The sequence below is a fragment of the Solanum dulcamara genome, chromosome 9, assembly GCF_947179165.1.
Source record: "Solanum dulcamara chromosome 9, daSolDulc1.2, whole genome shotgun sequence".
Taxonomy (NCBI): Eukaryota; Viridiplantae; Streptophyta; class Magnoliopsida; order Solanales; family Solanaceae; genus Solanum; species Solanum dulcamara.
The window spans coordinates 3,776,526-3,790,613 of NC_077245.1; the positions used below are offsets into that span (position 1 = coordinate 3,776,526).

Below are 14,088 nucleotides of genomic sequence, written 5' to 3' on the forward strand. Positions count from 1 at the left end.
AAGGGTTTGAATTTTTTGGGGAAAATTTTGAGGGGTGTTACATCATTATATTCTAGGAGATATGGTCGTTGGAAATTGACGCTTATATGAACTCATACTAAAACTTAGCCGATAGAAATTCTTTGGACTCGGTTTGGTGTTAGAGATCCCTTATGACCCTAAAACACATCTAATACATTTCAAATACTTAGGAATTTATCCTAACTCATATATACAACTAGAAGTCATCGAGTTCGATCCTACACGCACATGAAGAATAGTTCGAGTCTTGGTGGGAAAAAAATTGGGTGTTACACCTTTCCTAAATTGGCTACGTAGTTCATGGAATTCAAGTAGGGACTATACTCTTACCCAATTCGGTGCTCGATACTCCTTCCAAGACTTAATATGCTCATATCTATCAGGTGAGTAAAATACTCAAAATGCTCATTTAGTCTCTTTTGGACTTAGTTCAAATCAACTCATTTAGCCTCATTGGACTCTTTTCAAAACTCAATCAATCTGGTCTCATTGGACCTTCTTTCAGAATAAACTCATCTCAATCATCAAACTCTTCTCTTTAAATTTGATACAATCTCAACTCAATGAATGCAGTAAATATTAAATGCAATTAAAACATAATTTTTAACTCCTCAACTCAATCTCAATATAGACGTTTTAATGTAAAAATGCTCAACTCGTTTATACTCAAAATACTCATGTTTAAAATAATAATTAAGAGACTTTTCAAACTCAACTCATGTTTAAACTCTTTCTAAATCAAAAATGAAAATAATCATTCTCTAAACTCAAAATAGGCATAAATAATTTATTCAAAAATGTTCATAAATCATTTTTAAAACTCCTTCTCAAACAATCATTTATACTCAAAATACTCATAAGACTCCAATCAAATCGAATTATGCAAATCATATCATGTAGTCACATTAGACTCCAATCCATTTTATCTCAAAACATCATCATTAACATTAACTCTTCATCAATCATTTCACCTTTTTAAAATGAACATCATTTACATAATCATCAAATATCTTGCTCCAAAATCGTCATTTAACTCTCTGTTCAATTTCATCAAACTCATTGAAATATGTATCCTCTCACTTTGTGTTAGATATATACATATGATTTTTAGTAAAGTATTTTTTACTTGCCGCAAGACTTTTCTTAGAATACAATTTTTATTTCTGTTATATTTGGTACTTGCTACGCGAGTAGAAAAAAATATTTTCCTAAAAATATATATAAATATCTAACTTCAAACGAGAAAAATATTTAAAAAAATAAAAAGAAATTAGGAGCGGAGGGTTAGATGGGATGGGTATAATTTTATTTTATTTTTTAAAAATAAAAATAATAATATTTTTTAGGAAGGAGTGGGATGGGGTGAAGTATAATTTTTTTAAAAAAATATTATATATAATAAGTTTTTAAAAATAAAAGGATGGGGATTGTCGGGAGGTGGGGAGGTGGTGGAGTGGGTGAGAAAAATATTTTAAAATTTATTTTTTTAAAAATAATTTCTTTATTTGGGGATTAATATTTAAGTCTTTAACTTGTAATTTATATTAATAGTTTATTTTAATTTTTGTCAAAGTGGAATATTTTATCCATATGACAAGGTTTTTATATTAAAAAAAAGAGAGTAGAGAAAGTGTATTACACACACTTCTAGATGTGTTTCTCAAACTAATAAGTGATAGTTTAGGAATGAAACTCACACTTCCAATAGTTTAGGTATGAAACTCAAAAAAATGGAATAATTTAGATATGTTTTTGACACTTACCTCTTGAATTTTTTTTTTATCGCTATTAAATTTTGTATAATTAAACGGAATAGCTATCTTAATTTGCCCTATACGACCAAATTTAAATTGATTGGATGATCAGTAAGTTTTAGATATCAACTGATTGAACAGAGAAGGAAAAAAAAAAATCTCACGCGAGGTAGAAAAATTCAAATCTTTGGAAGTGGTCCATATAATTAATGACCACACAAACTTTACGAGTACAAGAAAATTCAAATGTTTCTTGTTGTTCTGAGTCCAATTTAATTGAAACCTACTTTCTTGTCTTATTCCTTACAAATCTCCCAGAATTTTCTTCAAAAATTTAATTGAAAATTCCTTCTTTTGATAAGTCAATCTTTTACCTATTAAGTCATGATGACCAAGTCTCTCAAGGGTGAGGCCTATAAATTAAATATGTTTCCTCTTGTTCAACAATATTCTCATAATACACACAATTCATAACTCCTTCATTTGATCAGTTCTATTACCCTCATTTGATTATAATTAATATCTGTTTAGAAGATTAAATCATCAGAGATGGAGAGAAAAACATCTCAAATCCAACCTCCAACTTACGGAGATTTGATCACTGTTCTTAGCATCGATGGAGGTGGTATTCGAGGAATTATTCCAGCTACCATCCTTAGTTTTCTTGAATCGCAACTTCAGGTCAATTTTCTTTTTTATATATACGTATATATATTATATTTGCAATGATACATATTCCTCTTTCACGACTTTCATATTTGCAATCATGGTATATAAAACTAGCTAGAAAATATTTTTTGTTAAATTATCAGGAATTGGATGGAAAAGATGCAAGACTTGCAGATTACTTTGACATAATTGCTGGAACGAGCACTGGTGGCCTTGTGACGGCCATGCTAACGACTCCAGACGAAAATAATCGTCCACTTTATGCCGCCAAAGATATTACACCATTCTACTTGGAGAACTGTCCAAAGATTTTTCCACAAAAGAAATGGTATATTTTATTTATTTATATAATTCTTTCTCTAGTGTTTCCTTTTATTTATTCTAATTAAGGTCAAACAAATATTACAATTTTGTTGAATTTACAAACATGCAGCGGTTTATTTGCTCCAATTGGGAATATTGTGCAAACTCTAATAGGACCAAAATATGATGGCAAATACCTACATGAAGTCATCAAGGAAAAATTGAAAGATACTCGTCTTAGTAATACTATTACTAATGTTGTTATTCCGACTTTTGATATCAAGAAGTTGCAACCAACAATATTCTCCACTTATGAGGTATAGATTTCCCATTCAAAGTATATTTTGACGAACGTCTATTTCGAGACTCCATACTATACAGAGTATGTTATTGTTGTTGAATCTTGATTTTTGGCTGCAGACGAAACGATCAGCATGTTACGATGCAAAATTGTCGGATGTTTGTATTAGTACTTCAGCAGCTCCTACTTATCTTCCTGCTCATTCATTCAAAGTTGAAGATGGCAAAGGCAATGTTAAAGAACATCATCTAATTGATGGTGGTGTTGCTGCTAATAATCCGGTACGTAATAAAACACTTTATTAGTACTTTAACTTATATGCACTGACGATACAATAAAATTCATATTGTTAATATATATTTTTTTCAGGGTTTGATTGCAATATCGGAAGTAAGCAAAGAAATTTTGAAGAACAACCCAGATTTCTACCCAATAAAACCGATGGACTATCGTCGTTTCCTTGTAATATCATTAGGGACAGGAGCTGCAAAATGTGAACAAAAATATAATTCATCCATGGCAGCCAAATGGGGTATTGTCGAGTGGTTATTTCACAAAGGTTCTACACCATTAGTGGAAGTATTCACACAATCAAGTGCTGATATGGTTGATTACCATAATTCTGTTGTTTTTCAAGCTCTTCGTAGTGAAGATAGTTATCTTCGAATTCAAGTAAGTATCATCATCTTTATTTTTCCGTTAGGGAATTAAGTTTTAAAAAAAACATCTAGCGTGATATCCTTCTTATAAACATATTACATATTTATTTAGAAGACCTTGGTAATACGAGTAAGGTAGATGGAATTAAAAGGATTTTGATTAATAATTGTTTTTTGGTTGTTGAACCTAATTAATAGGAGGATGAACTGAGTGGAACAGAAGCATCAGTGGATGTGGCTACAAAGGAAAATTTGGAGAGGCTAGTGGAAATAGGAGAAAATTTATTGAAAAAACCACTTTCAAGGGTTAATTTGGAAACAGGTTTGACAGAACCAATTCCTAAAGGAGGCACCAATGAGGAAGCCCTTAAAAGGTATATCATCATAATACTTTCGTCAGAAATTATCCGTCTTATTTTTCTTTTACACGCAAATAAACATTCATTAGGAGGTTTGTAACATAAATCGATTTTAGCATACATACAATAACAATTTAAAATATTTTTGTATTATCAATATACTTAAGCTAATCTCTGCTATTATATTGTCTAATTAGTTGTTAGAAGTAATATATACATTGTTATGTGGTAAGTTAATAAAATCTTTTTTCTATGTGATAGGTTTGCAACAATATTGGTCAATGAAAGAAGACTTCGTGAGTCGAGGTCGCCACTTATTATCAAGAAATCCTCGAAGTAATTAATGAATCATCAAGAAAAATAGAAAATCCTACCTATAAAAATTGAGGTTAAGTAATATATATTGTCAGTGTAAATTTCCTAACCTATATTCCCGATGAGATTTCCTATTTTGGAGGGAATATTAGATATAGGGTAGTAATTCACAAAATTCAATTTATTTGTTTGTAGTACTAGTGTAAAAGTCTATTCATTATCATTCAAGAAATATATACATATTAACTGTTCCTTGATATCTACTTAATTTTTAATACAAAAACTAATATGTCTTACTCATAATATTATTTATTTTCTGCTAAAAGTTTGTTTGAAACACGTTTATAAAGTTAAGGATCTTGTCTTGGTTAAAAATTCAGTAATAAAAAGAGAAAATTACAGTTCAATAATTTTCGGCCATTTTAATTATAAAATATGTACATAATGCATAAGTAGTATATATTTATATTAATATACACATAATATACATACATATACTATAATATACATATCTATACATATAATCTACATAAGTATGCCAAACATATACACATCGATCGAAAACAAATCAGTGGGGGCCATGCCGGTACAACCGAATATGCGTTAAACTTAGTGTATACGTAGTATATACTTTGTCCATGTTTGGTAAACTAAATAGTCGAATGATACCCTAGATAAAAATCATGGTAAAACTAGACGTGGCAAATTAATTAACGTACCCCTAAAAATATAATCCGTCTATTTATTAGCTTAACTTATTTATATCCATAGCCTACATTGACTCGTGAAAAATCTTGATAAAATATGTTTAAAATATATATATATTTCTTATTTGTTGTCATATATAGCCATAATAATTAATTAACTTATTTATATCCATAGCCTAAATTGACTCATGAAAAATCTTCTTGCTGCTCCTGCTAATGCTATTGCTATCTCCTCCTTTGCTCCTTCGATTCGTGTCTGGTCGAAATCTTGCTTTATTTATACTTTTTTTGATGTCATTATTCTGATCGTGACTTGAAAAAAAAAAGAGAAGGAACTTGGAGTTGGCGCCCACATAATGAATTGCTTGCTTACCAAGCCATCGCAAAGTATTTACATTTACTTTTATACATTTTCTCTCTTTTCGGCTGATGACATCAGCACAGTCAACTGTGCTGCGTAGGCGTGACATCAACAACAATTTTTTCTATGTTGAATAGTAAAATTATGCCAAACTTTCCGTTTAACCCAAAATTTAATAATCTTGAAAAATTCATCTCTAGGGTTGCGTAATCGAACGTTTGAAGTTTATCGATTTTTCTTATTTGTTATTGGTTAATAAACATGTCAAATTATTATAGAATCATTGAGATATTGGCTTATCGATTATCGATTTATCGGTTATTGATCATTATTGATTCGGTTATCGGTTTAACTGTGAAGATTTAATACAAAAAAATTGAAAATCACTTAAAAACATGGTGAAAAATCAAATGAACCATGCACATGAATTAATAAATTGTGTCTTACTCAAAAGCAAATGTAAAATATTGTATAATAACTAAGAACTTGAGACAACAAGAAATAACAGTATGAAAATGTCACACCCCAAGAGGGTATCCTAGGCGTGGCTGGCACTTAAAAATCATCTCTGGCCTCCGAGAGAACCACTTAGTCCCATCACTCATTCGTTCATCAACGGAAGACTTAAGTGAAAATAAGAATACTTATGTGAGCTCGTCATCATCAACATCAAATGAAAGAAATAATCCTTAGAAGAAGTAGTTTCAAAGGAGAACTACTCCAATTACATCATCAAACTCTGTCTATGAAGCCTCTAACACTATCAGACATTGTCAATGACATGTCCATGGCTACCTCAAAAGAAACATAATACTCAACAATAATAAAAGGATAAAGAATTCCTCTGAATACAAGTAGGACTCACCAAATATCTGGAAAGTAATGATCTTCAACGATGCGTCTGTTGAGGATCTCTAACATATGTATCTGCATCATCAAATGATGCAGGTCGAATGGCGTCAGTACATAAAATGTACGAGTATGTAAAATGGCAGGAAACTAAGGACAGATATCAAGAAACTCCTCTCAGGAAGACTCGGCTAAGAACTCAACATCATCTCAACATCAATATGTAATGCAAGTTTAAAAATAATAATAATAAGCAATGCTTACTCAGTTTGAAGTTTCTCTAACTGACAACCATCACTTATGAGCTAGTGATGATACAACGAAGTGATGTCGTTGCCACATCCATCCAATACCTTGTCAGGGTAAAGGACATCACCATCTTGGATCCAATCATCAAAGTCCTCTTTTTGGAACTTAAGAGGTATAACCTCTATCCTACGCTGGCTATGTAGTTCTGGGATTTGAGTCAATTAAAATCTTACCCAACTCGGTGCTCAATACTACTCCAAAATATGTGCTCATATTAACATCATCATCTAGTCTTATTGGAAAAACATCAAACTTATCTTATTACCTCTTCATCAATCATTACACTTCAAAATATTATTTACATCTCATCAAAACATCATTTACTCAAATTCATTTAAACTCAATTATTTTACTCTTTCAAAACTCAATAAAATACATAGATAGTATTAATTCAAATCACTCTTTTTGTCAATAAATATTAAAAGCCAACATCTTTATTCAAAACACGTGTAAAAATATTCATGAATATCAAATCAATTAGGGTTCATGGAAAAGTAGTCATTACAAATAATTCCAATAATATGAGAGATAAAAATAATAATAATAATAATAATAATAATAATAATAATAATAATAATAATAATAATAATAATAATAATAATAATCTCAATGCATAAATATATCTAACTCAATAGAAGAAGAATTAACTCATTTAGAATTCAAGAATTAGGGTAAAACTCAACTATAACTCAATAATGATGAATTTAATTATTGAACGCATAGACAAACTCAATCTAATGCTATGAACAGCCTTACATACCTGAAATTCGAAGCTTTACTCCGAATTGAAGAACTCAATGACCACTCTTGAACCCCTAGCCTTTTCTCCCTGCTGGGGCATTTTGTGTACTATCCGGAGTATAAGAATCACCGGAATAACATTTCTACACTACTAAACACTAAAACTACATTTGAGAATGAGTAAAGAAGTGTATAGAGAGAAGAGTTGCTTGAGAAAGCTTGATGAATAAAATGAGATAATTCAATGGAGGATTGTGATCTCATGGATGATGTCAAATGGAGGACTATTAATGTCATGGGTGATGTCAAATGAATCTAGATCTTTCCATGATTTGTGAGATGAATCTTTTTTAACGGAATAACCTTTTTCGAAGCTGTGTTTGAACAAGATAAGTTCCTAATTAGGATTTGGTGTCATATGAATTGTAGATCTAGAAGTATACTTTCATTTCGTTAAGAATCAACCAATTTGGAGCATCCTACCATGAGATATGATTTTTCTTCTACAAATACTCTATTTCGTCACAGCACTATGTCTTGAAAAAATTAATTTATTTGACCTATGTATCCTCTGAATATTAAGATATAATCTTCATGAAAGTTGTAGGTAATGCCATTAAGGTTATTCAAAAATTTGAATCACCTAATTTGGACTACTCTATGAAAAGTTATGCCCAAAATACAGAAGCAATATCATTTTCGTCGAGAATTGAAACACCACATACAACGTTTTAGGGGGTGTTATAGAAAACTAAACCATAAGTGGAGGACTTTATATACCGAATAGTAATAAATATAAATTATTAAGTTACTTTCAGATTATTAGTTAACCTGTTAAAAAAAAACTTTAAACTGTTAAAAACTGATAATCCGATAATAAAAAAAATTAAAACCATTATCAAAACTGCTAAATTAATAACTCATTACCAATAAACTAATAATATTTTTTTGATTTGATTTATCGACGGTTCAATTTTGAACAGCCAAGGAGTACCATAGAGTAGACTAGTTCTCTTGTTGTATGCAAGAAGAAATATTATTTGACTTTCTTTTTGTAATTTGAACGTTTCTCTCAATTTAACATATTTCTTTCACGATAAGAAATATATTAATTAACCCTCAAATAATATCACAAGGTTGAAATCAAATCTAATAAAGTGCTCCATAGTTAGATAAATGTGGTCCACTCCTTAAGAAGATCCAACATTTGACGTTTATGAATTTTAAATCTAGCCCTTTGAAGTTATCGAGTCTTAAATGTATATATATATTCTCCTTTTCATTTTGTTTATCTGGTTTTGATTTGATAAAAAAATTAAGAATTTAAAGAAGACTTTTAATTAATTTTGTGTCTGAAACAGAAAATATATAAAATTTACTAAAATATTTTTTAATTTTGTGATTTTAAACATGTCATAAAAAGTTAAAATTAAAGAGTTTTGAAACAAACTAAAAAAGAAGTAAGATTAACAAACTAAAACAAGGGAGTGATTCATACATATTAAATAATTTTTCTTTTTTTGAATTTGACCATTTCTCTCAATTTACTCATTTCTTTCACGATAAGAAATACTCCATTAATTAACTTTGAAATAATCGCAAAAGGTAGAAATCATATCTAACAAAGTGCTCCATAGTTAGATGGATGCAGTCCATCGGCCCCATATTGACTATCATGAGGTCTTTTCTTGTAGTTGGTGGCCGAATTGATAGTATTTTTTGGAATAATTATCGCTTTTCGTTGGTCAACAATCAACTAAAATCTCTACACTTCTTACTCGTACAGGAAAAATGGCAGGATTATTGGAGGAGGCTTGGCTAATCTTTACCTTGTACTCAACATCCGCGAACTGCATTCAAAGACCATTTAAATGGCAAACATGAATTGCATTTTTTTTTAACAATTTTTCTTAAGTCGGATCCATGATTTGATATTTACGAGTTTTGGATTATAGCCTCTGAAGTTACTGAGTCCTTAAATTATAATTCATACATAGTAAATTATTATTTTTAAGTAAATATAAATTTTGAATTAAAGTTATCTAATTTTGTCGAATCACTACAGTTAACTGCACATCCACTAAGCACTAATTTTACTAGTATTTGCATGCTGAACATGAAATATTTACAGTGCAAGAAGATTGAAATGTTTTTAGTTGTGTTATGGTTCCAGTTTTTTAGTTGAACTAAAAAGAACTGTTTAATTTTTTAGTACGATGTGACTTTTCATTTTGTTGGTGAGGATTAGATCCTCCCACCTTATATATCCCATGTCCCCTCCCCTAACCCAAAATTTATTGTTTTTCTTAAAAAATGTTTTTGCTACATGTTTCCCAGAATTTTGTTTAAATTTTTTAATTGAAATTTTCTTCATTTGATAAGTCAATCATTGACTCTCCAAGTCACCAATAGTCTCTCGATCGAGAGCGTGGCCTATAAATATATTGCCTTAATACATTGCAAAAGTTATCATATCTAAAATAATTTAATAAACTACTTCATAAGATTATTGATTTAGAAGCATTTTTCAATGCCCTCTTTTGATTAAGTAATGGAAAGAAAAACATCTCAAATCCAACCTCCAACTTATGGAGATTTCATCACTATTCTTAGCATCGATGGAGGTGGCATTCGAGGAATTATTCCAACTATCATCCTTAATGTTCTTGAATCCCAACTTCAGGTTTTTAATTTCTTCTATTCCTGCATACATATTGATTACACATATTTTCTCTCTATTCGATTTTATGTGGCACTATATTATAATATATAGAGAGAGAGAGACAAGCACACACATAATTTTTGCAACATGACATAAAATAATATGCAAAATTGGTGTTAAATTTACATGAAGGAGTTGGATGGAACGGATGCAAGACTTGCAGATTACTTTGACGTAATTGCTGGAACTAGCACTGGTGGCCTTGTGACGGCCATGCTAACGGCTCCAGACGAAAATAATCGTCCACTTTATGCGGCCAAAGATATTACCCCGTTCTATTTGGAGCACTGTCCAAAGATTTTTCCACAAAAGAACTACTGGTATATACATACATATTTAATTAATTTTGTCTAGAATTTCATTTGTAATATTATAGCTAACCAAATTTTAAATGTTTGTTGAATTCACACATATGCAGTGGTTTGTTTGCTCCAATTGGGAAGGTGGTGCAAGCTCTAGTAGGACCAAAATATGATGGCAAGTACCTACATGAAGTCATCAAGGAAAAATTGAAAGATAGTCGCCTTAGTAATACTATCACTAACGTTGTTATTCCCACTTTTGATATCAAGAAGTTGCAGCCTACCATTTTCTCCACTTATGAGGTATAGATTTTCTAACAACAATAACAATATATCCAGTATAATCTGATAAAGTAGGTCTAAAAAGAATAATGTATAAGCAAACTTTACTCCTATATATATTGTGAAAATAGAGATGTTGTTTTCAGTAGACCCTCTATATATACTCAAGTAAAACATATCAAAGCAGGCTTGTAAATGAAATACAGTAATGAAGAAGCCATGTTGAAAATAATGAAGAGTTGCAACAACAAATAATCGATAATCAAAAAACAGGAAACAACGTATAATAATAAAATCGAAGAATAAGATAATAATAATAAGGAAAACTAGACATCGCTCGATTGACTGCTAACTTTTCACTCTAATCCTCAATCTTCGTAATCTTCTATCTCAATAAGCTGTAAATAACCTTAATATTTACAATATAGTCATTGTGTGCGCATTCATGAGTATATACTGACAACGACTACTATTTATTGGTTAGGCGGGTGAATTTTGTTTAATCGGCTACCTAAAACTGTTAATTAAATACATCTAAGTCCATCTCAAAAGTTTATTATTTAATCATATCAAATTAATATGGATAGGTACAAGCAAGGTTAATAGATATTTAGTTTTTAACCAAATGTCATCTTGATTTTTTTTTAATTGCAGACGAAACGATCTGCACATTACGATGCAAAATTGTCGGATATTTGTATTAGTACTTCAGCAGCTCCTACTTATTTTCCTGCTTATTACTTCAAAGTTGAAGATGAGAATGGCAATGTTAGAGAACATAATCTCATTGATGGTGGCGTTGCTGCAAATAATCCGGTACCTATTAAAACACTTTATTAATATTAACGGGTCATCGTTTTGTAAGCTGGACAAGCATAGATATCATTTCTGAAATAAGTATCGTCTTATCCCTTATTTAATTATGAAATTTGGGATAAGTTATGTATCAAGATTAGTAATTAGTATCGAGTTAAGTTATTTCTGTCAAAGTGGGAATAATAGTACCCGCAATTAGTTATTCTAGGATAAAACAATGAAAATGACAAAATACCCCTGAGGTCTCTCAAATCCTTTTTGGACTAAACAAAGTGAAGGGTGTGTGTTAACGTTTTTATAAACAAACAACTTCTTAAAAATTATGCAATTCATATTATTTTTAATACAACAAACCAAACAAGTCAAAAAAAATACTATTAGGATAATAAAATTCATACTATATATTAGTATATTTTAAAAAATATGTATTTTTTCAGGGTTTGATTGCAATATCGGAAGTAAGCAAAGAAATTTTGAAGGACAACCCAGATTTCTTCCCAATAAAACCCATGGATTATGGTCGTTTCCTTGTAATATCAATAGGGACAGGAGCTGCAAAATTTGAACATGAATATAATTCATCCATGGCAGCCAAATGGGGTATCGTCGATTGGTTATTTTACAAAGGTTCTACACCACTGTTTGATATATTCACACAATCAAGTGCTGATATGATTGATTACCATAATTCTGTGGTTTTTCAAGCACTACGTAGTGAAAATAGTTACCTTCGAATTCAAGTAAGTATAATCTTCTTTTGTTATTTTACTTGAGTCGAAAAAATATTAGAAACAATCTTTCTATTTTTATAAGAAAAAAAAGTAAAATTTGTGTACATACCATGTTCTCTAGACCCCATTTATAAAACTACACTACAACAACAACAACAACAACAACCCAGTGAAATCCCACAACATTTATAAAACTACACTAAATATATTATTATATTTTAATGAATACGAGTAAGGTAGATGGAATTAAAAGGATTTTCATTAATAATTGTGTTTTGGTTGTTGAACCTAATTAATAGGAGGATGAACTGAGGGGAACAGAAGCATCAATGGATGTGGCTACAAAGGAAAATTTGGAGAGGCTAGTGGAAATAGGAGAAAATTTATTGAAAAAACCACTTTCAAGGGTAAATTTAGAAACAGGTTTAACACAACCAATTCCTAACAAAGGCACTAATGAAGAAGCCCTTAAGAGGTATATCATTAATAATTTAATTTGATCCTCTTTTTATTTTAAATTACCTATCGTATTTCTCTTTTACGGATTCTTTAAGTATATATTAATTAGGAGTTTTTGATTATTTTATCTTTATTTATGTTTTAAAATATATTTTTTCTTTATTAAATATTAATTCATTCTATTGAGGCATATTTGTTGCTTTCAAAGACAATTACCACAAAAAATATAATGAAAATAATAATTAATTTTATGTTTCTAAATTAATAAATAATTTTAAATAACTATTTTTGTAGTTTGACTCTTTGAGAAAAGAACAGGAAGTGTGTCTCACATTTTAAAACAAAATTACCCTATTATTTGACAACAAAAAGGTGTTTGAAAAGTCCTCCCTTGTTCCTTTGAAACAAAAAGGTGTTTGAAAAGTCCTCCTTTGTTCTTTTGTGTAACTAAATTGATATATTAAAAAAATGAATTAATCATACTTTTTTTTTTAATCAATAGACTAGCGCCTAGATGTGTTGTATTTCATTAGAAAAGTGAAACATGAAAGGAATTAAATTTTATCTTTAAAATATATCACGAGATTGATTGTAGTCAATATCTCTAAAAAATGCTAAAACAGAAAATTGAACTCTTCCTGTTTAACTGGACTATACAAATTTAACTAACAAAAAAATAATATTTTTGTATTATGAATGTATGTTAGCTAGTCTTTACTATTACATTGTCATGTCATTAGTTAAGTAATTATTATTTTTGGTTTTTTGACAGGTTTGCAAAATTATTGGTCAATGAAAGAAGACTACGTGAGTCAAGGTCGCCACATACTAACAATGTCTAGAAGTAATATAGTTATGATCAAGAAAATCCTACGCATGAAAATTAAGTTTAATATAAATAATATATATTATCGGTGCAAATTTCTAGATTTGTAGATTGGTATATATGGTATGTTCTTCGAATAAAATCTATCATATTTATAATATAATTTTTTGTGGTGATTGGTACGAATTGTTACAAAAATCTATGCTTTTGGAAATAAACTATCGTGGATCGATTTTATGTATGTATTTGACATGTCAAATATTAATTTTTGAAAAAATGTTTTTCACGAGGAAGTCAATTTTTGATGCTTAGTTTTCCTCCACCGCAAAATATTTTTAATCGAAATGAGAAAAATGGCTTATCTCACTTTATGGATTAAAGTCATTATTTTCTAGAATTATCTTTAACTTTTACTTTCACATTCCCCATTTCAATGAAAAATCAAACATTTTTAGTGCTTTTTAGTACTAAATAAATTTCATTAAAACACTCTCCAATGTATTTGCAAGCACGTACATCAAGATGCATTGACTATTTTTTCTTTTGCTTTTGCTAACATAAGGTGAGAGTCAAACCAAAAAAATAAAATAAAGTGAGAGACT

The 14,088-nt window shown here is 29.8% G+C and overlaps 2 protein-coding genes across 5 annotated transcripts; both read left to right on the top strand.

The window, feature by feature from the left end:
• Window positions 1-2,181: 2,181 nt before the first annotated feature.
• LOC129902671 (patatin-like protein 2) lies at window positions 2,182-4,632 on the top strand. 3 transcript variants are annotated; one of them, XM_055978029.1, is made up of 7 exons: window positions 2,188-2,456; window positions 2,588-2,772; window positions 2,878-3,064; window positions 3,168-3,329; window positions 3,418-3,720; window positions 3,906-4,081; window positions 4,328-4,632. In XM_055978029.1, exons 1-7 carry the CDS (start codon window positions 2,325-2,327, stop codon window positions 4,404-4,406), a joined length of 1,224 nt encoding a protein of 407 aa, XP_055834004.1. In that variant the 5' UTR covers window positions 2,188-2,324; the 3' UTR covers window positions 4,407-4,632. The 3 variants fall into 3 exon arrangements, with proteins under 3 accessions (XP_055834005.1, XP_055834003.1, XP_055834004.1); XM_055978028.1 differs by lacking the exon at window positions 4,328-4,632 and having other exon boundaries at window positions 2,187-2,456; window positions 3,906-4,229; XM_055978030.1 differs by lacking the exons at window positions 3,168-3,329; window positions 4,328-4,632 and having other exon boundaries at window positions 2,182-2,456; window positions 3,906-4,239.
• A 5,174-nt stretch (window positions 4,633-9,806) lies between these two features.
• LOC129902674 (patatin-like protein 2) lies at window positions 9,807-13,651 on the top strand. 2 transcript variants are annotated; one of them, XM_055978033.1, is made up of 7 exons: window positions 9,807-10,031; window positions 10,203-10,390; window positions 10,489-10,675; window positions 11,309-11,470; window positions 11,908-12,210; window positions 12,501-12,676; window positions 13,433-13,648. In XM_055978033.1, the coding sequence occupies exons 1-7, from the start codon at window positions 9,900-9,902 to the stop codon at window positions 13,500-13,502; spliced, it is 1,218 nt and encodes a 405-aa protein (XP_055834008.1). In that variant the 5' UTR covers window positions 9,807-9,899; the 3' UTR covers window positions 13,503-13,648. The 2 variants fall into 2 exon arrangements, with proteins under 2 accessions (XP_055834008.1, XP_055834009.1); XM_055978034.1 differs by lacking the exon at window positions 11,309-11,470 and having other exon boundaries at window positions 13,433-13,651.
• Window positions 13,652-14,088: the final 437 nt, after the last annotated feature.

Excerpts from the sequence above, each read along its gene's own strand:
- LOC129902671 (XM_055978028.1), top strand. The coding sequence starts at position 2,325 with ATGGAGAGAAAAACATCTCAAATCCAACCTCCAACTTACGGAGATTTG. Across the intron at positions 3,065-3,167 it reads CAATATTCTCCACTTATGAG|ACGAAACGATCAGCATGTTA; the intron begins GTATAGATTTCC and ends TTTTGGCTGCAG. Across the intron at positions 3,721-3,905 it reads ATAGTTATCTTCGAATTCAA|GAGGATGAACTGAGTGGAAC; the intron begins GTAAGTATCATC and ends CCTAATTAATAG.
- LOC129902674 (XM_055978033.1), top strand. The coding sequence starts at position 9,900 with ATGGAAAGAAAAACATCTCAAATCCAACCTCCAACTTATGGAGATTTC. Across the intron at positions 10,032-10,202 it reads TTCTTGAATCCCAACTTCAG|GAGTTGGATGGAACGGATGC; the intron begins GTTTTTAATTTC and ends ATTTACATGAAG. Across the intron at positions 10,676-11,308 it reads CCATTTTCTCCACTTATGAG|ACGAAACGATCTGCACATTA; the intron begins GTATAGATTTTC and ends TTTTAATTGCAG.